Raw genomic sequence first — 23,945 nt, 5'->3', positions numbered from 1 at the left:
CATGGTCCTGACCCAAAACACGGCCCTGATCCCAGCCGTGTCCCTGGCCCTAAACGCAGCCCAGACCCTGGTGCGGGGAAGGGGGCAGCCCCAGACCGGCAGAGCGCGGTCACCCCGGCCCTAACCCGGCCCTAGGCAAACCCTGAGCCCAGCCCTCCGCCAAACCCAGCCCAAAACACAGCCCTGACCCTCATCCTGGACCCGGCCCTGCTGCCCACGGGAGCGGACGGGGACGGGACGGGTTTTGGGGTCCCCCCGGCTCCGGAGCAGCCGGAGGATCCCGCCCGCGCGGCCATTCCCGCATCCACGGCCGCGGCCCTGTGTCCGACCGCGGCACTGCCGGAAACCAGGCTCCACCTCCGGGAGGAGAAGCAGCCGCCGAGCCTCCTCCCCGGTCCCTGAGGCCCCGGGGGACCCAGCGAGGGCTCCGCGGGGCCGGTAGGCGCCGGAGCCGCCAGCCCCCCCGCAGCGGGCGGCCACCCCCGCGGGAGCGACGCCGCTCCTGGGGACGCGGAGGGAGCCGTGCGCGAGGCCGTATCGCTGCCCGGGCCCGACACGGCCGCCCCGAGCCCGAGCGGGGAGGGAGCGGGAGGCTGGTCTGGGTGTTTCCCCAGCAAGCTGCACTCGCTGTTGCAAGAAAATTTCCCCTCCCCACACTCCCGGAGTCATCAAAATTGGCAGGGGCACGTGAGCGCGGCAGCCCCGTGAGTCAGGCGCTTGTGCAACGCGTTGCCCGCACGGCGCCGGCCAGGCAGCGTCCCGGGGCAGAGTCCGGGAGCCGCGGACAGACGGACGGACGGACGGGACGAGCTCCTGGCAGGAGAGCCGAACGCGGGGTGGAAACCTCCAGCCTCGCGCTCCCCGGCAAGCGTGAGGTTGTGCAAGGTCAGCCCAGGCGACGCCGCGGGCGTGGGATCAATACGGCGCCGTGCCGGCACCGGGGTGTCGCGAGCCCACGCGCGTCACTTGCCGGCGCTGCAGGAAAAAAACGTGTTTGCTTTCTCTCCCAGGCGTGCTGCGCCAGCGCCCGGCGCTTGGCTCCCGTCTCCGGTGACGATGAAGCCGTTCGTGGCCTATGAGCAGGTACGGCGCGTGCGTCGAGCCCACGTCTCCGCACCCGTTCCCTGCCGGGCCGGGGCATCCCGCAGCCCCCCGCCCTGGGCAGACCCTGCTGGGGGGTTGCAGGAGGAAACAGGCGGCAGTTTTGGCCAGGGACTGTTGGCGGCTCTTTGTGGGATTTGCAAACACCAGGCAAAACCCACAGTCAGTGGCGCCCGGCCAGGAATGGGGTCCGGGATCCCCTGGGCCAGCTTGGCCCCCCGACCTGCTCTGTCCCCTCCGCAGCTGGACCCGCTGGAGAAGCCGGAGGAGCCGCCAGCGCCCCACCAGCCCGGCCAGTTCATGCAGAAGGTAAATCCCCCCAAGGCACCGGGCCGGGAAATCGCGGTGCCACGCGTCGGCCGCGCTCATCCTAGGCATGCTCCGGTTGTGGGAGCGGTTGTGCAACTACCAGTTGCCCCGAGCCGAGGCTGAATTCGCTGCCAGCCGGGTTCAGGGCTGTCCTCCTCCCCGGCCACTCTCCCTGGCACATGGAGCCTCTCATGAGAGCTTCCCCCTGCAAAGGGTGGGAGCACAGAGCCGTCGTCCACCAGATCCCCCAGTGCAAGAACAAGGGGGCTCTCGGCCAGTGGGAGGTGGGTTTAAATCCAATAAAGGCAATTTTTTCTTCTCTGCACGCCGACACCCCTCTGTCCAGTATTCCCGCTGTGTGCTGCTGGCTGGCATCCTCGTCACCATCGTCTCCTGCCTGCTCTTCCTCCACCTCTTCAACGCATGGTCTGGTTCGGCCCCTCCGGGAGGCAGAGGCGATGCCCGCGGCGCAGGCGGCCCCTGCAGCGACCCGTGCCGGTGAGCGAGACGAGCGCCGGCTCTCCTGCGCTTCCCCGGCACCCTGGGTGTCCCGGGGCTGAGACGAGCCCTGGCGAGGCTCTGTGCTGTGTGCTGTGGCTCGGGAACAGGGCTGCGACCGCTCGTTGCATCCAGCTATCGTTGCACCGAGCTATCGCTGCATTGAGCTGCGGTCCGTGCTTTCTTTGCTAGGATCGTGCTCGTCGAGAGCATCCCCGAGGGGATGACGTACGGCGGTAACGGGCCCGTGAACCCATCTACGTTCGACACGTGGATGAGCCTCATCGGGAGCACCGAGCACAGCCTGGACATCGCAGCCTTCTACTGGACCATGACCAACGAGGACACGCACACGCAGGAGCCCTCCGCCGCCCAGGTGCAGACCGGCGCCGCCTCACAGCGTCCTCTTGGCCGGAGCTGGCCCCAGGGCAGGGCTCGGCCGGCCAAGCTCTCACCAGCGACGCAGCGATCTGCATGACGCCGGCCAGCCCTGCGCCAGCCCAGCCTGCGCAGCCTCCCCTGATATATTGATATATCACATACAAACGCCTGTGAGCAAGGCAGAAGGCTGGCACCCGGCCCTGGCTCTTCGTGCGTGCCTATCTCGAGTGGCAGACCCTGTTTTCGAACATCCCTGGGGCTTTTAACCACTTCCTCTTTCTTTTGCTTTCCGACCAGGGTGAGCAAATCATGGAGGAACTGCTGAAGTTACCCCAGAGCGGCATCTCCGTGAGAGTCGCAGTCAACATCCCGTCCTCCAAGTCGCCCCTGCACGATCTCCAGGCGCTGGCGCAGAGCGGTGAGCAACAGGGGGGCCGTCATGGCACCGGCACAGGGGGGAAAGCCGGGGGCACCCCAAAGCCGGGGGGATGCGGCCAGCACGGGCGATCTCCTCCGTTCTCTGGCCGCGCAGGGGCTGCGGTGCGGGCGGTCGACATGCCCCGGCTCACCAGCGGCGTGCTGCACACCAAGCTCTGGGTCGCCGACGGCACCCACCTCTACATCGGCAGCGCCAACATGGACTGGCGGTCCCTGACCCAGGTGAGCGCAAGGGCGCCCATCTAGCGCGCCGGGCCCCGGCTCGGGGAGGGTGCTGCGGGGCCGGACCGCAGCCATGAAACGCGCCCAGGAAGCGGGAAACAGCCCTGCTCCCCTGAGCACCTTGGCCGCTTCCCCGGAGAGGCAGCACAGACCCCCCGTCACAGCTGCTGCCAGATCCCGCCGCAGGGACAAACGCCCCCAAAGCGGGGACAGGGTCAGTCGCGCCAACCTGCCGTGTCCGGCGCCGTGACGGAGCCGCCGTCCCGCTCGCCGCAGGTGAAGGAGCTGGGCATAGCCGTCTACAACTGCAGCTGCCTGGCCCAGGACCTGAGCAAGGTGTTCGAAGCCTACTGGGCGCTGGGTCTTCCCAACGCCTCCATCCCGGTGCCGTGGCCGGCCAACTACTCCACCGCCTTCAACATGGAGACGCCGCTGGAGCTGACGCTCAACGAGACGGGAGCCGGCGTCTACTTCTCGGTGAGCCCCGGCACACCGGCTCCCCGCGCGGCTCCCTGCCTCCCGCGCCGGTGCTGCGGAGGATTCGGGCACCAGCCGCGGAGCCGGGGCCCTGGCGGGGTGCGTAACCCCCCGTGCCGTCCCGCAGAGCGCCCCGCCAGCCCTCTGCGCCCCGGGGCGGACCGAGGACCTCCGCGCCCTCCTCAGCGTCATCGACGGTGCCGAGGAGTTTGTGCACATCGCGGTGATGAGCTACCAGCCCACCATGGAGTTCTCGCACCCCCAGAGGTACGGCCGATGCTAACTCTGACCCTAACTCTGAACATGACCCTAACCCTAATCCTGGTGCTAACTCTGACCCTAACTCTGAACATGACCCTAAGCCTAATCCCGATGCTAACCCTGCTCCTAATGCTAACCTGCACCCTGGCCTAACCCTAATCCTGAGGCTAACTCTGACCCTGACCCTAATCCCGATGCTAACTGCGCCCCTAACTCCAAGCCCGACCCTCTGCCTGCAGCCCCCGAGGGGGAGCGCGGCGCCCGCGGGTCGGTGCTCCCGAGCCCCACAGCAGCCCTGCGAGCGGGCTTGGTCCCTGCTGTGCCCCGCGCTCCAGGCCAGCCTGCTCTTCCAAACCCGACAGGCAAAACCGCTGTTTTAGCAGCTGCACGATCCCCTCCAACCAGCCGCTTTCCAGCATCCCGAGCGGATGAGGCAGGGCGGTTTCTCTCCCCAGGTTTTGGCCAGTGATTGATAACCACCTCCGGAAAGCGGTCTACGAGCGCAAGGTGCAGGTCCGGCTGCTGGTGGGCTGCTGGCGGCACAGCAAGGCCGCGATGTTCCCCTTCCTCAAGTCCCTGGCCGCCGTCGCCGACAACAAGACACACTACAGCATGGAGGTGGTGGGTACCGCGCCACGGCGCCCGCGGGGCTGGGACGGCACAGCCGCCTCGTCCGCGCTCCCCCGAGCCGGGGACCGAGCCCCCGAGCGGGGCAGGAGCCGTCCCGGCCCCTCTGCTCGCCCTGGGCAGGTTGGAGCCCATCCTCGTGGCTGATGGCCTCGTTCCATCCTGCAGAGACTCTTCGTGGTGCCGGCAAGCGCGGCCCAGGCCAAGATCCCCTACGCCCGGGTGAACCACAACAAGTACATGGTCACGGAGAAGGTGGCCTACATCGGTGAGTACGGACCGGCGGGCAGCACCCGGCACGCGGTACCCGGCGCGCGGCGTCGCGTCCCCCTAAATAAACCCGCTGCTGGTGGCTCTTCCCCCCGGTTCTCTCCGCAGGGACATCCAACTGGTCGGGGGACTACTTTGTCCGGACGGCGGGATCGGCCCTGGTTGTGAACGAGACGGGGGGCGGCGCCGGCGGGACGGCCACCCTCCGGGGGCAGCTGCAGGCGGTGTTCGAGCGGGACTGGAGCTCCCAGTACAGCGCGGACATCGGCGACGTGGAGCGGTGGCAGCGCATGTGCAGCTTCCACTAGGCGCCGGTGCCGTCCCGCGGCCGGGCACGGCCCAGACCCCCGGCTCGTCTTCGGTCTCCACCAGCGCCGCAGAGGCGCCGAGTCCCGGCGGCGTCGGGGATGCAGGACACTGTGTCCCTTCCCACCGCCGAGCAGGCGAGAGCTGCTTTCCCTCCATCAAATACATCGTTCCCTCTGTTCCGGGACAAACTTTAATCATCCACACGCACCGCAGGGGTTTCGCAGCTGGGGGCCGGCCGCTAGCACGGGTCGACGTGCTTTATCCGTGCAGCGAGCGCTAGTTCTGCAGGGGGGATTCGAGAGCCGCGTGTGGACGCGCAGACTCACGAGGACCCACCGGGGCGATGGTTAAAGCCTCGCAGCGGGGTGCTGGCGGCGGAGGTGCCGGTCACAGCTCCACGGGGTCCGGCTGCCCCGTTCTGTGCAGGACGGCGCCACGTGTCACTCTCCGATTTGGAGCGCTTTCCTTGTGGGTACAGAACAGATTTTCTGGACGTTTGCATACGTAGCTCTTAGTTCACGAGTTAGAATTAAATGGTGGGTCTCGTAAGCGGTGCAGCGTCCGGGTCCGCCGCGCCGCCCCACGCCGGGTGCACGCACCGACCACGTGCCACGGGCTCGTCCCGCCGGAGAGCGCCTGGTCCCGGACTAAACGCGTCCCGAGCTGCTCTCCGGCGCCGGGAACGGACCACGGGCCCCCCACCCTGCCCAGCCCTCCCGCGGGGCGCAGTGCTGCCTCCAGGCGCTGCGGGACGCCCCACGGTCCCGGCTCCCACCCGGCGAGGAGGCACACGACATGCTGGGCCATCGGCAAACCGTTTATTGGCGGCACTGGAAAAGGCCAGCGCCCGGAGCAGCCGGCACACCTCGTCCGTGCGCCCGCCGCCGCGCTCTCCCCCGCCAGCGCGAGCGGGTTTGCCCGCCTGGGTGACCCCGGAGCCCAGCTCGGGGGCCAGGGAGCAGCGGGGGGTGCGCGCGGGTGAGGAAGAGGAAGGTCTTTCAAGCAGGGAGGCCGGTGCAGGCTCCAATCGCTCGGCTCCCGGGCGCTTGCTGGAGGGGCCCCCGCGGCGGCTCAGCGGTGGCCGGCCACGTGCTGCAGGTAGCGCAGGTGCCGGCCCTGCGCGTGGTGGAGCCCGGCGGGACGCTCCGAGCCCCGCTCCCGCAGCCAGTCCTCGGGGCCCAGCCACGCGCCGGCGACGGGCCGCTGGGGCTCGGGCACGCACCACTCGGCCAGGGCTCTCTGCGGGCGAGAAAAGCAGGGAGCGGTGAGCGGCGCAGCTGGGGCTCAGGGACGCCCCACGGCCCCGGGGGCCCAGGGAAGCGGCTGAACGGGGACCCGCAGGGAGCCCGTCGGGGAGGCTGCCACGGCCCGTGCTCTGGGTCTTGGTGGGGACCTGGAGCACCCGCGGACCGGGAGCGTCAGTGACCCTGAGCACCAGCGAGCCAGAGCACCTGGGCACCCAGGGACTGAGAGCACCCGGGGCAAGAGCACCCAGGGACCCAGAGCACCCAGGGATGCAGAGCACTGGGGGACGCAGAGCACCTGGGGGAGGGACCAGGAGCACCTGAGGACCCGAAGCACCAGTGACCCCGAGCACCCAGGGATGCAGAGCACCTGGGGTGACCCCCAGCACCCAGGGGACTTGGACCACCCAGGGACCTGGAGCACGTGGGGGACCCGGAGCACCCAGGGGACCCGGAGCACCCGGGGTCAGTGCAAGCTGCCTCCCCGTGGGGCACCCAGTACCTTGGCGTGGGGCGAGGGCGGAGGTCTCCCGGGCGGGCTCTGCTCCTCGGTGCCGCCGAACACCGTGCCACCGGCAAGGCCCCGCTGCCCCTGGCGCTCCCGGCCGCCACCGCCGCCGGGGGACCGCGGCCCCAGCACGATGAGGTTGCCCAGGACGGGGTCGGGCTTGGGGCGCCGCGGGTGCCGGCGGTGCCGGGCGGCCCTGTGCCAGCCGCCGTAGCGGGTGGGGATGGGGGCCGGGGCCGGCGGCGCGGGCTGGCCGGCGCCGCACCGGTTCTCGTCGCCCGGCGCCGCCTCGGCCAGGCTGAGGTCGTCCATCTGGGCGATGGCTCGCTGCACGCTGCAGCGGCCGGCCGTGCCGGGCCGCGCCGGCTCCTCCTGCGGCGGCGGGAGGACGGCGCCTTCCTCCCCGGCGGGGAAAGCCTCGGCCGCGCCGGCGTCCTTGCAGGCCGCTTGCAAGCCCTGCTGGCAGAGCCGGTAGTAGCGGGTGGGCTCGAAGCTCGCCTTGAGCTGCTGCAGGGAGACGAAGGGGTGCTTCAGGGCGGCGCCGGGCGCGATGCGCTCGTGCGAGTCCCAGGTCAGCATGCGCTTGACGAGCTCCACCATGCCGCGGAGGTCGCAGCGCTCGGCCATGGCCTCGCCGTCGGGGCAGATCATCCGGGGGCCGCTCACCGTCTCCATCTGGTCCAGCGAGGCGAGGACGTACTTGCGCCGCTCCACGGGCTTCTCCCGGGTCTCGGCCAGGTGCTCGGCCAGGGGCTTCAGCTGCCAGGGGCTGGCGGCGTCGGGGCGCGGCGCCCGGCGGAAGAAGCGGTGCGCCTTGCGGGCGGCGTGCAGCAGCCCGCCCCGCGGCAGCCCCTGCGTCTCGCAGATGTAGCGCACCTGGTCGTACTCGCTGCCGCCGGGGTAGAGCGGCCAGCCCAGGTGCAGCTCGGCCATGACGCAGCCCAGCGACCAGACGTCCACCTTCTCGCAGAAGGGCAGCCCCAGCAGGATCTCGGGCGCCCGGTAGAAGCGGGACTGGATGTAGGGGTCCTTGATGTAGCGCACCTCGCTGAAGATGCTGGCCGAGCCGAAGTCGATGACCTTCACCCGGAACGGGTACCGCGCGTGGTCCACCAGCATGATGTTCTCCGGCTTCAGGTCGGCGTGGATGATGGAGAGCTCCTTGAGCTTGGCCAGCGCCTTGAGCACCTGCGCCGTGATGGTGCGGATGTGCCTGACGGGCAGCGGGGAGAAGTTGTTCTCCTTCTGGAAGTCGAAGAGGTTTTGCTCCAGGAGCTCGAAGACCAGGTAGCACTTGGCGCCGTCGTGGAAGGACTCGAGGAAGCGGACGATGTGCGACTCCTCCGCGTCCACCGCCCCCATCGCCTGCAGCAGCTTCAGCTCGTTCTTGATGATCCGGCTCTGGTGCCCGTCGTTCTTCAGGATCTTGATGGCCACCATCTCCCCCGTGCTCCTCCGCCAGCTCTTGGCCACCTCCCCGAAGGTGCCTTTCCCCAGCGTGTCGACCACGTCGTAGCAGTCGGTGCCCGACTCCAGCGTGACCATGGCCGGCGGTAGCGGCTCCCTCCCTCCCGCCCGCGCAGAAATCGGAGGCGGCCCTGGCTCCCGGCGAAGGGCTGCTGCCTCCCCGCGCGGTGGGACCGGGACTGCCGCCACCCCGGAACCGGCCGGCGACCCAACAGCGGCTGGTTCCGGCATCGCCAGGGACGCGGCCATGGCGCCCGGGCAGCCGGCTCGCTCCAGGCGGGTGCAAATCGCCCGATTAAAATGCGTCTGCTGGAAGAGGAGCGAGGGCAAGTGCGGCGCAGCCGGGAGCCGGGATCGTGCGGCCACCGCCACACGTCCCCATCTCCGGGCCTCGTGCAGTGCCGAGGCTGGCGAAGGCCGGGACCGAGGGCCGCTGTCGACCCCTCGCCCGGCTCCAGCGCTTGTCCTGCTCCTGCCAGCAGCTTTCCCAGCTCATGCTCCGGAGGGACTCGCGAGAGCCCGGCATTCCCGCTCCCGCAGGAGGAGAACAAAATCTCACCCCGCACCGGGATGAAGCGCTGGGCACAGAAAGCCCCGGGGACCCCGTCCCGCCGCGGCCACCCGCTCCCAGCCCACAGACCACGCGGGGCCGGGGCTGTTCTCAGGTTAATGTTTATTCCAGCGGGACCAAGAACGGGGCAGGGGCTGGGGACGAAGGCGCAGGCAGCATCCGAGCCGCGGGGGACACCCAGATTAATGGCTTTTATCTGGAAAATAAAAGGGGGGAGCAACCGGCTCTGAGCATCTTCCCCGGCGTGGAGAGTTAAGGCGAGCTGTTAGGAGCCGCGTCCGTGGGGTTAACGGGAGCACGAGCTCCGGGTGTGCAGGAAACCCCACACCTGGGACAGGGTTTTCCTCCAAAATCGCGGCGGGAGCGATGGCACGGGGGCCGGGGGAGCGCGGCGAGGACTGTTAGTTGCCAGCTCCCGGCGTTTAGAAAACAAGGGGGGGAAATAAAATGGACAGCTGGCTGCAGAACAACAGAACTAGAAACTCGGAGGGGTTAAAGCAGCGGCAGGAAACCGGAGGCGACCCTTGCACCGCGCACCGACCCGCCGTGCGGCAGAGCCGGCGGCGAGCAGCGGGTGCAGACGACGAGTGGTAAAAACCGTCATGGTAAGCGTAGCTCGATGCTCTATTCACATTATCCTCGCCGGAAAGCGGGCCCGGGGCAGCCCGAGGCCGGTATCGGCGCGTGCACCGAGCGCGGCGGTCTCTGCACCCCTCTACGTGGCGGCGGCGGCGGCGTCCGCCGGGGCGGCGCGGGCCGGGGGGCTCAGCGCCAGCTTGGGCAGCCGGAACCCGGCGGGGGCCGGGGGGGGCTCGGCGGCGCCGGCCCCCTCCAGCCCGGCCAGCTCGGTGCGGGCGGCGGAGGCCACCACGGCCGCCCCGTCCCGCCGCCGCCCACCGCCCAGGGCGAGCCGCGGCGCCCGGAGGCTGCGGAGGGCGGCCAGGGTGCCGGCGCGCGGCGGCTCCGGCTCCGGCTCCTCCGGCTTCACCAGGCGCCGGCTGAGCTCGGGGTCGGGCGCCGCGGGCCGGGCCGGCGCCGCCAGCTCCAGGCGGGGCAGACGCGCCGCGGCCCGCGCCGCCGTGCCGGGCTGCGCCCCGGGGGGCTCGGCGCCCGCCGAGAAGCCCACCTGGGGCAGCCGCCGCCGCCGCACGCCCGCCCCCGCCGCCCCCGGCTCCCCGTCGACCTCGGCCCCCGCGCCGGGCTCGGCCGCCCCCCCCTTGCTGTCGGCGCCGTCGCCCTCGAGCAGCCCCGCGGTGCCCTCGGCCCCCCTGCCCTTGGGCCGCACCAGCTCCAGCACGGCCTTCCTCACGCCGGCCATCCTCGCCCTCGCCTCCTCGCCGCCCTCCGGGGCGCCGCGCGGCAGGGCGATGCCGAAGCGCGGCAGCTTCACCCGGCCCCGCTTCCCGGCCTCGGCCTCGGCCCCGGGCGGCCCCCCGCCGCCGCCGGAGCCCTCCCCGGGGGCCGCCAGCTCCAGCTCGGGCACCTTCAGCGCCGGCCGCCGCCCCTCCGCCTCGGCCCCCGCCGGCAGCCTGATTTTCGGCATCTTCAGCCCGGCCTCGAAGCCTCCCGCCTCCCGCCCCGGCTCCTCACCGCGGCCCGGCCGCCCCTCGGCCGAGAAGCCCACGTCGGGGATGGCGACGCGGGGCGGGCGGCTGGGCGCCGGCGGGCACAGCGGCCGCGTCTCGGCCTCCGCCCCGGCCCCGGCCTTGCCCAGCCCCAGCGCCGGCACCTTCAGCCAGAACCGGCCCTCGGGGCCGGGCGGCTCCGGCGCCGCGGCGAAGCCGGCGGGCAGCGACGGTGCCCTGCTGCCGGTGCCGGCGGCGTCCGGGACCGCGGCGCCGCGGACGTCGGGGCTCGACCCGCCGAAGCGCGGCAGCTTCATCCCGCCGCGCCGCCCGGCCGCGTCCCCCCACCCCGGCTCCGGCGCCGGCGCCTTCCCCTTGGGGAAGCCGGGCAGCCCCAGCCAGGGCGTCCGGGAGGCGCCGCCGGGCGCCGCCGCCGGCAGCAGCTCCGTGTCGGAGAGCCGCGTCCGGGGCAGGGCGATGTCCAGCCAGGGCAGCCGCAGCCGGGGGCTGCCGGGGGCACCGGCCGGCTCCGCCGAGCCCCTCCGCTCCCGCCGCCCCTCCAGGCTCAGCTCCACCCGCGGCATTTTCCGGCGGCTCTCGGCGGCGGCGCCGGCGTCCTCGGCCGCGCCGGCCCGTGGCAGGCCGATGTCCAGCTCCACCGCCGGGACCGCCACGCCGAGGGAGGGCACCCGGGGGACCCGGGCGTCCCCGCCGTCACCCCCCGGCCCCACCGCCGCCCGGCCCCCGGCCCCCAGCCCCGGCAGCTCCACCTGCGGCAGCCGAATTCCCCCCTCCGGAGCCGGGAGGCAGCCGGCAGTGCCTTCCGTCCCCTCCGGCGGCACCGGGCCGGGCTCCTCCGCTTCCCGCCGGGCCACCCCGAACGTCGGCATCTTGAATTTGGCCTTCCTGGCCGGGGCCTCGGCGCCGCCGGCCTCCGCCGCGGCCTCGCCCTCCTTGTCCTTGCCGCCGAGCCGCGGCAGCGAGAGCTTGGGCACCCGCAGCTTCGCCGCCCCAGCGCCGCCCTCGGGGCTCGGCGCCGCCGGCTCCCCCTCCGCGCTCCTCCTCGCCTTCGGCCCCGCCGCGCCGAACCGCGGCAGGGCGAACTTGGGCGGCTTGGCCTTGGCGTCGCGCGCCGCCGCCGCCGGCACCTCCAGCTCCAGGCTGAGTCTCCGCAGGCCCCTCTCCACCGCGGCCGCCGCGTCCGGCTCCGCCGCCGCTGCCTCCGGCTTCGCCCGCCCCACGGCGATGTCCACCTTGGGGATCCTGGCCACCACGGCGCCCAGGCCCGGCCCCTCGGCACCCGCTGGACCCTCAGCCGCCGCCGGCGGGGCCGGCTCCTGTGCCGCCACGGCCCGCGCCGCTGGCAGCTCCAGGCCCACGGCCACCGCGGGCACCGCGATGTCCAGCGCCGGCACCGGCACCACCGGGAAGCTCAGCCTGGCCGGGGCCGGCTCTGGCTCCGGGCCCCCGCCGTCCGCCCTGGCCGCCGGCAGCTTCACCTCCAGCCGCGGCTGCTCCACGGCGATGCCCAGCTCCGGCTTCGGCACGGCGCCCCTGGGCAGCTCCAGCGCCTTCGCCCCCGGCACGCTGAGGTCCAGCTTGGGAACGGCGAACTTGCCCGGCTCTGGGGCTGGCGGCGGCGGCGGCAGCGGCTCGGCGGGCGCCAGCTCCACGGCGGCGCTGGGCACCGCGATGTCGATGGAGGGCACCTTCACGGCCGGGAGCTTGGCCCGTGCCGCGGGCGCCGGTGCCGCCGGCAGGGAGATGCCCAGGCTCGGCAGCTTCACCCTGGGCCCTCTGGCCTTGGGGCTCTCCCCGGCCGCCGTGTCCGCCTCGGGCGCCGGGAGGGCGCCGGCCGCCTCCCCCTGCCCGGCTTTGCCCCCCAGCTTGGGCAGGGCGATTTTGGGCACCTTGGCGGTGATGCCGGGAGCCTCCCGGGCGGCCGGCTCCGGCGCCGGCTCCGGCTCGCGCCGCGCCGCGGGGAGCTGCAGCTCCAGGGCCAGCGGCTGCACCGCGATCTCCAGCGCCGGAGCCCGCAGCCCTGGCTCCGGCGGTGCCGGCACAGCCGGGGGTGCCGCGCCGGGCAGGCTCAGCCCCACGTCCACCTTGGGCACTGCCACGTCCACGGCCGGGAGGGCCGCCGGCGCCCCGAGGCTGGGCAGCGGCACGTCCAGCTCCACGCGGGGAGCCCTGAACTTGGCCTCCGCCTCGGCGCCGGGCTCCTCCTTGCCCAAAGCCGGGGGCGATTTGGGAGCCGCGGGCTCCATGCCGCCCCGGGGCAGGGCCACCTCCAGCTTCGCCCGGGGCTCCTCCACCTCCAGCACTGCCGCTTTCCCGGCCACCGCCTCCCTCACCGTCAGCCGGGAGAAGGCCAGCCGCGTCCGCTTGGCCTCAGCCACCGCCGCAGCCACCGCCTCCGGGGGCCCTGGGGGGGCCGGGGCGGCTGCACCCGCTGCCGCCGCTGCCGTGCTCCAGCCCCTCACCAGCCTGGAGAGCTTGGGCAGGGAGAACTCCACGTCCACGGGCCCCGCGTCCGGCTTCACCCCCGGCACTGCCGCCGCCGCTGCCGGGGCTTTCGCCGCCGCCTTCTTCTTCAAGGGCGTCAGGCTCTTGATGTTCTGGGTGGGAAGGAGAAATGCATGTGCCGTGCAACCTCCTCCCTTTGTACCACCTCCTCTCCACGTGCCACCTCCTCCCCTTGTGGCACCTCCTCCCCTTGTGGCACCTCCTCCCCTTGTGCCACCTCCACCCCACGTGCAGCCTCCACCCCACGTGCAGCCTCCACCCCACGTGCAGCCTCCGGGCACCGGCGGGCCGTGGGCAGCCTGAGGCCACCCGGTGCCACGGCACCACTCACGGCACCCGCATCCCTGGCAGTGCCCCAACCCTCAGCCCCTGCCCGGGACGGACCCGCGAGCCCCCCACTTCCCCGCCCGGCACCGCTGGGGCAGGGACGGGACCCGCTGGGGACGGCACCAGCTGCATCTTTGCGGCGAATCACCGAGAAAGCAGCTCAGGTGGAAATGAACCCAGCAGAGACCGAGGGCCCCCCCTCCCCGAGGGCTGAGCGGGTCGGCACCTACCAGCCGGGCCACCTTCGCCTTGGGCCCCTTCGCCTCGGAGCTGGCTGCCCCGGGGGGGACGGCGGCGTCGGTGCTGGGCACGGTGCGCTTGAGGCAGAAGGAGACCTTGCAGGCCTCGGCGCACTGCAGCAGCCGCACCGCGTCCTCGTAGCGCACGTTCTCGAAGAAGACCCTGGCACTGAGCAGCTGGTCGCCTGCGGGGACGCGGCGGTGAGGGGAGGTGCCGGGAGGGCGCCGGGAGCCTCCGGGACTGGGGTCCCCGTGCACTGGGAGGCACTGGTGGAGGCAGTGGCCAGCAGGAGCTTGCAAAGACCTTGGGGCCCTGCAGAGCTTGCACAGACTTTGGAAGCCTGCAAAGACTTTTGGTGCTGCCGTCGGGGCCCCTGGCCTCCCGCCCGCGCCCCCCGCGCCGTCCCCGCGCCCACCTTCGCGGAGGCGCAGGGCCTTGGCGGCGCTGGAGTCGCGCTGCACGTCGGAGACGTAGATGCCCTCCTTCCCGCCGCCGGCCAGGCTGATGCCCGTCACCCCGGCCTCGGCCGCCGTCTCCACCACGATCTCCACCAGCTCCGGTGCGGCGACGTGCTCCTGCGGGGCAGAGCGTGCCGTGGGACCGGCCCCGGCCCCAACCCCGCGCCGAGCACGCTGCGGCGCAGCCCTCACCTTGGCCCCGCCGGGCTCCATCCTGCCCCCGGTCGCGGGTCCCGGCTCGGCCGCCTGGCGCCTTCCCTCGGCTGCGGCCGCTTCAGCTCCGCATGGAGCGTCCCCGCCGGCACCTGCGGTGGGAGAAGGCGACGGGGCAGGTGACAGACATGCCTGGCGATGGGGACCGGCCCGCGTCCCCCCTCGCCCCGGCCCCGGCTCACAGCTCTGCCCCCGTCGCTGGCTTCCTCAGGCGGCCGCGGGCTGACGCCGACCGCGACGGCACCTTCAGCTGCGTCTCCTGCGGAGGATGGGGCGCGAGGCTGGGGTCAGCGGTGCCCCGAGACCCCCAGAGCGCAGCTGGGTGGGACGGACCCTGGCCTGCCTGGGGCGGAAACCTCCCGAGCGCAGGGCATCCTCCCCAGGCAGACCCCCGTCCTTCCCGGGGCAGGGCATCCTCCCCAGGCAGACCCCCATCCTCCCCGGGGCAGACCCCTGTCCTCCCTGGTGCCTGGCATCCTCCCTGGGGCAGACCCCGTCCTCCCTGGGGCAGACCCCGTCCTCCCCAGCACCCTCAATCCTCCCTGGGGCAGACCCCGTCCTCCCCGGCACCCTCCATCCTCCCCAGTACCCGGCACCCTCCATCCTCCCGGCTCCCTCCATCCTCCCTGGGACAGACCCCCCATCCTCCCTGGCACCCTCCATCCTCCCCGGTACCCGGCTCCCTCCATCCTCCCCAGCTCCCTCCATCCTCCCCAGCTCCCTCCATCCTCCCCGGTACCCAGCTCCCTCCATCCTCCCCAGTACCCGGCTCCCTCCATCCTCCCCGGCTCCCTCCATCCTCCCTGGCCCTGCACCGCTCCCCGGGCCGGGCAGCCTGGACTCACCGGGCGCCGGCCTCCTGCGAGCAGACCATGGCTCCGCTGCGTCCCTGCCCCGCGGCTGCACAGGGGGAGAGCGGGGGGAGCACGTGAGCCCCCGGCGCGGCCCGGGCAGCCCCGGCAGCGGGACGCGGCGGCACGGCCGGGCGCCGAGGGCTCATTGCCGTGCCGGCGTCCCGAGCCGACCCGCAGCGCCGGGTGCTCCGGGCACGGCTGCCGCGGACGTCGGGGGGCTGCGCGGGTGGCAAAGCCCCCCGAGACCCCGTCCCAGCCCTTCCCGCGGCCGGGACGGGGGGCGCTTCCCTCCTCCGAGCTCGGCCCCCACGTCCCCAAAACCCCTCCGGCAGGAACCGACGAGGCCCAAAATAACCTCCGAGCTCCTTCCTGCCGGGAACAGCTCCGGAGCGCTGGAGGGGAAGTGTTTTTCCCAGAGCAGAGGCTTCCCCCTCCCCGCCTCGCCTCCAAGGGGGGGGCCCAGGCGTCCTGGCCCCTGCGCTCGAACCTCCCCTGCTAGGAGGGACCCAGGCGTCCGGGCTCTCCCAGCCCTTTCGCTCCCGGGGCAGGGTGGCATTTCCTTCCCACGCCGGGCGAGCGGGGCCGGTGCCGTAAAGGTCAGCGGCTCATATCTGGCATTCCCGAGCCGGGGGGGGGGGAAACGCCCCGCGCCGGCATTGCTGCCATTCCCCAGCGCCGAGCCGCGGCCCACGGCCACCGCGTGGGTCGGACCCGCCGGCCGCCCCCAGCCCGGCACGGGGTCCGGGTCCGCTCCGAGCCCGCCCGGCTCCGGCGGCGCCTCCCACGCGCCGGCGGCACAAGGAGCACCTTGTCCGGCTCCCCGCGCCCCCCCCGCCGGGCCGGGGCCGGGGAATGCGGAGCATTTCGGAGTCTCAGCACAAAACCCGCCGGACGGGGGTGGCGCGGGGCCGGGGGGTCGTAGCCCCTCTCCGGCGCGCACGGAGCGGCCCTGGACCCCGCGGCGGCAGCGCCGGGGGGATGCACGTCGCCGCAGGGCCCCCGGGAGGGAACGAGAACAGAATGTCCCGATTTTCTTGGAAATCTCCCCATTTGCCTCCAATCAATCCTTTTCCTCCCAGCGCACTGGAAAAACTTCATCCCAAGCTGCAACTGTTTTTTTTATTATTATTTGCAAAAAGCCTGGCTATTTCAGTGAAAATTAAAACGTCACCCGGAATTTTCCTGGGAATGGCCCAAAGCTGCCTGCAGCCTGCCTGGAGGGAGGCCGCAGCCAGGCACTCAGGGACAAGGGCGGTTTTGCCAGGCGGCCTGAGGCCACGGTGATGGGCCAGGGCGGAGGACAGGAGAGGCCGGCTGCTGCGGCCTGACGGAGGGACGAGGGGATTCCTGCCGCGCCTGGGCACCTGCTCAGGGGGCCACAAGCTGCAGGGGGTTGGGATGGAGCCGGCTGGGACCCCTCTGTCCCCATCGTCCCAGCGCTCCCAGCTCTGCCACGGATGCGGCGCTGGCGGACCCCGGGGCATTCCCACCCGAGCGGAGGTGCCAGCCCCGTGGGGTCCCAGCCCGGGCTCCATTTCCCTGGAAATCGCTGGTCCAAGCTATGCCCAAGCCAGCTCCCAGGTTATTTATGGAGCTGGCACAAGATTTTGATTTCTGGCAGCGGAGGCAGCAGAAGCACCAAACCTGCCCGGCACGGGGCCGAGCGCCAGGCACAGGACGCGGCGGAGCAGAGTCCTGCTCGGCGAGGGGCTGGACGCAGCAGAGCAGACGGGGACCGGGGCAGGGCCGGCGGACCCTCGCCCCAGGCCTGCCGCCACCCCGGGTGCGGGCATCTGCCTTCGCACTTTGCCATCCCGCCGGGTGCATGGTGCAACCCAGCACCGGCCTTTGCAGCCTGCAACCCTGCTGCATGCGTGGTGCGTGGTGCGTGGTGCAGCCCAGCACCGCTGGCACCTGCCTTCGCACTTTGCAATGCAGCCGAGTGCACGGGTGCACATCTGCCCCCAGCGCCGCGTCCTCGCGAGGGTCTGGCCCCGAACCCATCGCGCTGCGGGAGGAGGCCGGCGTGCGGGGACCCCCCCGTGCCAGGTCCTTACCTCCGTGCGAGCCGCGCTCCGCTCTGCGCCGTGCCCCAGCCCAGTCCAGCGGCCCGGCGGGGAGGGCTGGGGGGGAAAAGGGGCCGGGGAGCGGGCAGGGGGCCGCTAGCCCCGCGCCGCGGGGGGCAGGCGCTCCCCGGCCATTGGCCACGGCGCCGGCTGGGCGCGCGCGGGACCCGCGTGCGGGAGGGTGTCGCGGCCGGGCCTGGCAGCACGCCGGCCGGCCTGGCGCCCCGTCAAGAGCCGCTCGCCACGCGGGAACTGGGCGGGCAGGAGGAGGCCGGGCCGCGGCACCGGCTCGCTGCCAGGGAGAAACCGCCGAGCGCCAACAGCCGGGGCTGGAGACGGCCCCCCCGGGCCTGCAAAGCAGGCGTCTCCCGGCCCAGCCGCGCTCCAGCTCGTGCCCGGCGAGCCGGGATCGGGAGCAGCCCCGGCAGGGCGCACGGCGAGTGGGCAGGGGTGCACGGCGAGCTGGGATCAGAAGCAGTCCCGGGCAGGGGTGCATGGCGAGCTGGGGTCGGGAAACATCCCTGCACATCGTTGCGTGCCGAAGCCTTGGCACTGAGCCCCCAGCGCTGCGGCGGGGGACATGTGGGGTGCAGGAGCCGCCTCCTCGTCCCAGCACCCACAGGGCTGCAGAGGACTCGCGTGAGGCAGGGGGAGCTGGGCTGGACTGGGCTGCGGTGGGGGGAACTGGAGCGGAGCTCCCTGCTCCGCCACCGACCGCCCCGGCGGCCCTGGTCACCTCACCTCGCCCGCTCCAGCGCTGAGCCTGGCCCCGCGCGCACGGCGCTGCACAGAGCGGAGCTGTGCCACGGCCCTGGTGGTGCCGCATGGGTTTTGCTCTTGCACAGCAGCCGTGCGAGGCAGCAGCCCCCTGCACCAGGCTCAACTGCAGCCCCGGGCACTGGGCTTGCTTTGGTCTGCATGCACGGGGCTCGCTCGTGTCCCCTCTCTGTGGGGCCCATCCACACCCCCGTGCACGGGACTCATTTGTGCCCCCACGCACGGGGCTCGGTCGCATCCCCAGCCCGAGCCCGGCTGCCCCAGCCCCTTGCAGCGGTGCAGGAATTGTCCCCCAGACGTTTCCCGCGGGGCTGCAGACCGGAGCCTCCCTGCAGCGACCGCGCGTGCCTCGCGCTCCTGCCTGCTCCGGGCCCGGACGCTGCCGGATGCTGCCGGACGCCCCGGCGAGGCGGGAGCGGAGCAGCTAATTCAGTGCCGCGGCCGCGGGAAGCCCGGCCCGGCCCAGGTAGCCCGGTGCCGGGTCCGGAGGGAGAGGTCGAGCCCTGGGAAGGGCCGCGGCCGCAGCGCTGTAAACACAGGACATCCTGCCCGGGAGACAGCCGGGCGCGGGCCCCTCCCGGAGCGAGGCGTGCCAGGAGCCCTGTGGAGCTTGGAGCAGCCCCGGGACCCTCGCGGGACCCCCGGGACCAGCCAGCCCGGCGCGAAACGCAGGGGCCAGCGCAGCCGGGGAAGGAGGGGAGCGCGGGAGCCCGGACGCCTGGGCCCGTTGCACCCGCTCGGGCTCTTGGGCCGGGACGCCTGGGTCCCCGGCAGCCTGGAAATGTGATTACTCTGCCATTCCCGCGAACGGGGGGAACCGGGGAAAGGCGCAAGGCGAGCACAAAAACACGTCTGGGAGGCAGGCGTCTGGGCGCGAGGGCTCGTGCTCGGCCCCGCGGACACAGGGCCCTTGAGCCCCAGAGAAAGCGGCGATTCATCCCGGGCGCCGCGGCGGCGCGTGGGCTGGCCAGGGAATTTGGGAGCGGGCGCGGGCGCAGCCGGCCCGGCGCCCAGCCCGCGGGAGCGCGCACCGGCGGGGAGCTGGCACCGGGCCTCCGCCGCACGCGGGACCCCCCCGTGCCCCCGGCTGAGCCGCGCACCGACCTGCCCGGAGCAGCTCCCACCCGGCCCTCAATGCACCCGCCAACCCCACACCGAGACCCCAGCACCCACCCACAGCCTCTTCCCCCCCCGCCCCTCCCACCCCACTGCACCTGCTGCTAATCACCTCCTCTGCTAATTGCATCCCCGTCAGCAGCTGAGCCCTGGGAGGCCCCGGGGGTGGCCAGCGGGGACACGTCCCCATCCCCGCTGGGGAGCCCCGATGGGGTCTGCTGGGCACCTGGGGGTCCTGCACCCCCCAATGGGGCTGTGCCCGGGGGTCCTGCACCCCCAAATGGGGCTGAGACATGGGGGTCCTGCACCACCAAATGGGGCTGGGCACCCAGGGGTCCTGCATGGCCCCAAATGGGGCTGAGCACATGGGGGTCCTGCACCCCGCAATGGGGCTGAGCACATGGGGGTCCTGCATGGCCCCAAATGGGGCTGAGACATTGGGGTCCTGCACCCCCAAATGGGGCTGTGCCCAGGGGTCCTGCATGACCCCACGCAGGGGTGGACACCCGGGGGTCCTGCCCCCCAAGCAGGGCTGGGCACAGGGGGTCCCGCAGGCCGTGGGGAGCCCGAGCGGCAGCGCGGGAGCCTCTCCGGCGGCTCCGGGCACGGGCGGGCGCCGTGCGGCCGCGGCGCCATCATTCCTCGGGGCTGTGTCACTTCCTCCCCGGCCGCGCCGCGGCTGCCGGCACCGGGCCCGGGGCCCACGGCCGCCCCTCGCCGCCCCCCGCGAACCAGCCCGGCCCGGGCGACGCCGCGGCCTCCGGGGCCGGTTTCCGCCTTCCCCTTCCCGTTCCCACGCTCGGCTGGAGCGGTGCGAAAGCCGCCGGTGCAGAGCCCGGTGCTGGCAGGCTGCCGAGCCGGGGCCGGACTCTGCCCCATGGCCGGCTCCCCATGGCGCAGCCTCCCCAGGGGCCGTGGGGCAGCTGTGGGGCGGCCGTGGGGCGGCCGGGCAGAGCGGCGGCGGGGCGGCTGACTCAGCGCCAGGAAGCCGGGCTCGGCTCCGCGGGCTGCCGCCGGCCTGAATCACTTCCCGTCCCGCTGTCGCCGAGCCGGGGCCGAGCCCGCGGCGCCCCGGAGCCGCGTCCCCCGCCGTGGCGTCCCCCGCGGGCAGGGGGCCCAGGCGTCCGGGGGCAGCATCCCCCACGCAGGGATCGGACGGCGCTGCGGGTCTGGGATCGGGCTGTGCGATGGCATGTCCCCGCATCCCGCGCATGTCCCCGCATCCCGCATCCGGACGCAGCTGCGGACCAGGACGCGGGGACGCCGCGGCGGCGCACAGACACAGGAGCAGCCCGGCGCGGTTCAGGTATATATTATCCTCGTTTCCAAGCAGTGCACAGTCGCAGCAGCACGCCCGGAGCTCTGGAGATGCCGTCCCAGCACCGAGCCCCACCGAGTCCCTGTGGGGTCCCCGAGGCAGCTGCAGGTCCTGAACTCACTGCCCCGGGCAGGGGCAACGGTGCCCCCCGAGCCCGCCTGCTTTAACCGTCCCCGGTTCTGGTGTCACCGGCAGCTCCTGCAGCCCCGCGCCCACGAGGAGCCCGGCACCGCGCGGAGCAGCCCGGCACTGCACGGAGCAGCCCGGCACTGCACGGAGCCCAGCACCGCGTGCAGCAGCCCGGCACTGCATGGAGCAGCCCGGCACTGCACGGAGCCCAGCACCACGTGCAGCAGCCTGGCACTGCACGGCACAGCCGGCACTGCACGGAGCCGCCTGGCACTGCACGGAGCAGCCCAGCACCACGTGCAGCAGCCCAGCACCGCACGGAGCAGCCCAGCACCGCGTGCAGCAGCCCAGCACTGCACGGCACAGCCGGCACTGCACGGAGCCGCCTGGCACTGCATGGAGCCCAGCACCGCGTGCAGCAGCCCAGCACTGCACGGAGCAGCCCGGCACCACATGGATCAGCCCGGCACTGCACGGAGCCCAGCACCGCGTGCAGCAGCCCCCAGCCCCTCCCCAGCATCCCGGGGCTGCAGCCGGGGGTCCCGGCCCCCCGGGGGGAGGAGGCAGGACCCGAGCCCGGCTCCGCACGGTGCATCGTCCCGGCGCGCGCTGGCCGGGCCGGCGGCCCCCGCGCCGCGCGGTCCCCGGCCGAGTCCAGAATAAGTTAAAAGGCGGCCCGGCTCGGCGCCGGGGGCAGCGGGGCCCTCAGAGCGCGTGGGTGCCCACCAGCACGTCCATCAGGTAGTCCAAGTCGTTCATGTCCAGCCGGCCCCCGTCCTCGCCCTCCTCGTCCGCCCCCGAGAAGGCCTTGAAGCCGGCCAGGCTGGTGGGGGACCAGACGTCGCAGTCGTACATGGAGGTGTCGATGTCCTCGAAGATGTCCTCCAGGCTGTCCTCCAGCAGCGAGCCGGTGGAGCCCAGCAGCTCCAGGGAGCCGAAGAAGGGGTGCGGGGGCCGCGGGGCGTCCGGCCGCCCCCCCGGCTCCCCGTCCGGCGGCGCCGCGTCCTGGGGCCGCGCGGGGCCCGGCGGCTCGGCGCCCTCCGGGGCGCCCGGGAGGGAGGCGCAGAGGGAAGCGTCCCAGCTGGAGAGCAGCAGCTCGTCCTCGGGCGCCGGGCGGCCCCTGCGGTCCGGGCAGCCGGCGGCGCCGGGGCCGGCCGGGGGCTCGGGGGCGGCGGGGGGGCGGCCGGGGGGCGGCGGCGGCGCCTCGGCCTCCGCCGGCATCTGGTCCTGGATGCGCCGCAGGGTGTTGGCCACCAGCACGAGGTAGCGCAGGTTGGGCTCCACGTGCCGCAGGCTCTGGTGCAGCTTCAGCATGGAGATGTTGAAGAGGGAGTCGGAGGGGGCGGCGGGGGCCGGGGACCCCCCCGCGGCGGGCGCCGCCGCCGCCTCGCCGGCCTCCATCTCGCCGTGCTTCCGCTTCACGCCCTTGGCCAGCATGGGTCTGCGGGAGCGAGGGGCGGGGGTGAGCGTGGCCGGCCCGGACGCCGGGGCCCCGGGGGGGGTCCGCAGCGGGGCGGCATCGCCGGGGTGGCGGCCCCCGGCGGGACGAGGTGTTTGCGGCGGGGGGGCTGCGGGAACGGCACTTTGCGCGGCACGTCAAGGCAGTTGTCTTGGTGACACCACCCCCTCCGAGCGCGTTAGTCACTACGAGCCGTTTCGGCAGCGCTGCCTGCAGCGGGGAGCGGGCCCAGGCGTCCTGGCCCGGCTCCGTCCCCGTGCACCCCCGGGAGCCCGGCCCGGGAGGGCCCCCCACGTCCCCTGCACCCCGGCCCAAACGAGCCCCGTTTGGGGCTCTGCAAAGCCGGGGTGCCAGCCCCAAAGGGCCAGGACGCCTGGGCCCACTGCGGGGAGGGCTCGGGGTGCCCCCTCTCTGTGGAGGCCCGGGGACCCCTGGACGGGGACGCCCCAGCCTCCCCTGCCCCGTCCCCCCCCCGCACCCTCCTGCCCCAGGACCCCCCGGAAAACGCGAACCTGCTGCCCAGGGACGGGAGGGAGCCGCCGGCCGGCGAGGGGACGCGGCTGCGCTCCCACGGCCCCGGGGTCCTGCCGCGGCCCCGGGGGTGACCGTCACCGCGGCATCGGCTCCGCAGGCATCCTGCCGCCGGCCCCGCGCCCCTTCGGGATGGGGACGCCCCCCAGGCTGCCCCCGGCCAGAGAGCCCCCAAGGGCCCTGCTGCAGCCCCCCGGGGCGCTGCCACCCCCCGAAAGCTCCCCCGGCGCAGGGGGGGCGTCCGCAGGACGGTGCCTGCACTCCTGCCCCCCCCACCAAGTGCCTGGGGGGAGCGCGGCACCCGCTGCCCTCGCCCTGGGGCCGGCTGGGCACCCCCTGCCTCGCGCCCCCCCCGCAAACTGGGAATGCCCCGGGAAACAGGGACGGTCCTGCAAACTGGGGAACCCCCCCCCGTGCAGACCGGGGACCCCCTGCGTGCAGCCTGGGGGTTCCCCCTCACCAGAACTGGGCACCCCTAGGGCAAACTGGGGACAACCTCCATGCAGACTGGGGAGCGCGGGAGCAACCGGGGACCCCTGCCCTGCAACCTGGGGACTCCCCCCCCCCCCCGGTGCAGACCAGGGATCCCGACAGCCAACCGGGAGCAACCCCCAAGCAAACGGGGGAACCCCTGCCCTGCAACCCGGGGATTCCCCCCTGCAGCCCGGGACCCCTGGGGCAAACCGGAGACACCCCCCTGCACACCGGGGATCCCCTCTCGGGCAGCCCGGGACCCCCCCGGGCAAACCGGGGACCCTCGCACGCGCCAGGGAAAGCCCCCCCCCGTTCGCAACCGGGGATTCCCCCGGCAACCGCGGGACCCCTCCTGCCGACCGGGGACCCTCCCCTTGCAAACGGCGGGCGCCCCGCGTGCACAGCGCCCCGCGCCCCCCGCCAGCCCGGGCGCCCCCCGCCGCTCCCGCCCCACGGCGCGGGGAAGCCCGGCCCCGCCGCAGCGGGGCGCGCGGCCCCCGGTGCCCCCCCGTCCCGCGGGCAGAGGCAGCCGTGGGGGCGGGTGAGTCACGCAGCGGCGGCGGCCCGGAGCCTCCGCCCCTTCCCCGGTGAGTCACCGCGGCCGGGCGCCCATGGCCGGACCCTCCGCCGCCCGCCGGGCCCCCCCGGGCGACGCGCGCCCCGGGCCCGGCGCGCGGGGACCCCCGGGGACCCTCATTTACATACCCGGCTCCTCAGGGGCCAATCAGCGGGGTCTGGAACGCGGCGCGCAGCCAATCAGGAGCCGGCATCCCCCGCCCCCTCCCCTCGCCGTCTCCGCCAGCCGACTCGGCCACCCGAGAATTGCTACATCTGCCCGCCCGGAGCAGGCCCCGCCCCGAGGGCTGCCGGGGCGGGGCCGGCGGCCGCGCTGCCAATCAGCGGGGGAGGAAGGGAGGCTCATCTGAATACGAGAAGAGCGGGGCGGAAGCGGTCGGGGCGGGGGAGGTCCGGCCGGGCTCGCGCCTGATTGGCTGCGGCGCGAGGGCCTCATCTGCATACGGAGGGCGGACGTGAGCGACTCGGCCCGGGGGCGGCGGCGGCGCGGGCGCCCGCGTGCGATGAGTTTGCGGGTGCTCGGCCGGGGCGGGCGGGGGCCGGGCCCGCTCTCAGCCCCGCCGCCCCCGGCCCGGGCACCGGCCCCTGCAGCCGGCCGTTCCCGCCGCGAAGCAGCAGCAGGAGGCAGCTGCA

General features: G+C 73.6%; 4 protein-coding genes across 7 annotated transcripts; 1 reads left to right on the top strand and 3 right to left on the bottom strand.

Moving 5' to 3' along the window:
- The first annotated feature begins 196 nt into the window (after positions 1–196).
- Positions 197–5,442, top strand: PLD3 (phospholipase D family member 3). Of its 3 annotated transcripts, none has more exons than XM_064503121.1 (12): positions 197–875; positions 1,011–1,083; positions 1,345–1,410; positions 1,757–1,908; positions 2,101–2,284; positions 2,587–2,707; positions 2,822–2,949; positions 3,226–3,426; positions 3,554–3,693; positions 4,143–4,308; positions 4,483–4,582; positions 4,693–5,442. In XM_064503121.1, exons 2-12 carry the CDS (start codon positions 1,057–1,059, stop codon positions 4,890–4,892), a joined length of 1,485 nt encoding a protein of 494 aa, XP_064359191.1. In that variant the 5' UTR covers positions 197–875; positions 1,011–1,056; the 3' UTR covers positions 4,893–5,442. The 3 variants fall into 3 exon arrangements, with proteins under 3 accessions (XP_064359191.1, XP_025975842.2, XP_064359192.1); XM_026120057.2 differs by having other exon boundaries at positions 294–885; XM_064503122.1 differs by having other exon boundaries at positions 322–438.
- Positions 5,443–5,964: 522 nt separating this feature from the next.
- Positions 5,965–8,190, bottom strand: HIPK4 (homeodomain interacting protein kinase 4). Its single transcript, XM_064502963.1, has 2 exons — positions 6,640–8,190; positions 5,965–6,132 (listed from the first exon to the last, which is right to left on the bottom strand). Exons 1-2 carry the CDS (start codon positions 8,188–8,190, stop codon positions 5,965–5,967), a joined length of 1,719 nt encoding a protein of 572 aa, XP_064359033.1.
- A 580-nt stretch (positions 8,191–8,770) lies between these two features.
- Positions 8,771–16,043, bottom strand: PRX (periaxin). The gene is made up of 7 exons (XM_064503003.1): positions 15,222–16,043; positions 14,858–14,912; positions 14,195–14,271; positions 13,992–14,104; positions 13,757–13,916; positions 13,332–13,525; positions 8,771–12,866 (listed from the first exon to the last, which is right to left on the bottom strand). Exons 4-7 carry the CDS (start codon positions 14,010–14,012, stop codon positions 9,399–9,401), a joined length of 3,843 nt encoding a protein of 1,280 aa, XP_064359073.1. The 5' UTR covers positions 14,013–14,104; positions 14,195–14,271; positions 14,858–14,912; positions 15,222–16,043; the 3' UTR covers positions 8,771–9,398.
- A 4,078-nt stretch (positions 16,044–20,121) lies between these two features.
- Positions 20,122–23,671, bottom strand: SERTAD1 (SERTA domain containing 1). 2 transcript variants are annotated; one of them, XM_064503019.1, is made up of 2 exons: positions 23,442–23,671; positions 20,122–21,713 (listed from the first exon to the last, which is right to left on the bottom strand). In XM_064503019.1, exon 2 carries the CDS (start codon positions 21,707–21,709, stop codon positions 20,978–20,980), a length of 732 nt encoding a protein of 243 aa, XP_064359089.1. In that variant the 5' UTR covers positions 21,710–21,713; positions 23,442–23,671; the 3' UTR covers positions 20,122–20,977. The 2 variants fall into 2 exon arrangements, with proteins under 2 accessions (XP_064359089.1, XP_064359090.1); XM_064503020.1 differs by lacking the exon at positions 23,442–23,671 and adding an exon at positions 22,244–22,354.
- Between the last annotated feature and the right edge of the window lie 274 nt (positions 23,672–23,945).

This window comes from Dromaius novaehollandiae, chromosome 34 (genome assembly GCF_036370855.1).
Source record: "Dromaius novaehollandiae isolate bDroNov1 chromosome 34, bDroNov1.hap1, whole genome shotgun sequence".
Taxonomy (NCBI): Eukaryota; Metazoa; Chordata; class Aves; order Casuariiformes; family Dromaiidae; genus Dromaius; species Dromaius novaehollandiae.
Note: the sequence above shows the minus strand (reverse complement) of the source record. Positions and strands in the feature narration are given on the sequence as shown.

Excerpts from the sequence above, each read along its gene's own strand:
- HIPK4 (XM_064502963.1), bottom strand. The coding sequence starts at position 8,190 with ATGGTCACGCTGGAGTCGGGCACCGACTGCTACGACGTGGTCGACACG. Across the intron at positions 6,133-6,639 it reads CGCCCTCGCCCCACGCCAAG|AGAGCCCTGGCCGAGTGGTG; the intron begins GTACTGGGTGCC and ends TCTCGCCCGCAG.
- PLD3 (XM_064503121.1), top strand. The coding sequence starts at position 1,057 with ATGAAGCCGTTCGTGGCCTATGAGCAG. Across the intron at positions 2,285-2,586 it reads AGGAGCCCTCCGCCGCCCAG|GGTGAGCAAATCATGGAGGA; the intron begins GTGCAGACCGGC and ends CTTTCCGACCAG. Across the intron at positions 2,950-3,225 it reads ACTGGCGGTCCCTGACCCAG|GTGAAGGAGCTGGGCATAGC; the intron begins GTGAGCGCAAGG and ends CGCTCGCCGCAG.
- SERTAD1 (XM_064503019.1), bottom strand. The coding sequence starts at position 21,709 with ATGCTGGCCAAGGGCGTGAAGCGGAAGCACGGCGAGATGGAGGCCGGC.
- PRX (XM_064503003.1), bottom strand. The coding sequence starts at position 14,012 with ATGGAGCCCGGCGGGGCCAAG. Across the intron at positions 13,526-13,756 it reads GGCCCTGCGCCTCCGCGAAG|GCGACCAGCTGCTCAGTGCC; the intron begins GTGGGCGCGGGG and ends GCGTCCCCGCAG. Across the intron at positions 12,867-13,331 it reads AGGCGAAGGTGGCCCGGCTG|AACATCAAGAGCCTGACGCC; the intron begins GTAGGTGCCGAC and ends CTTCCCACCCAG.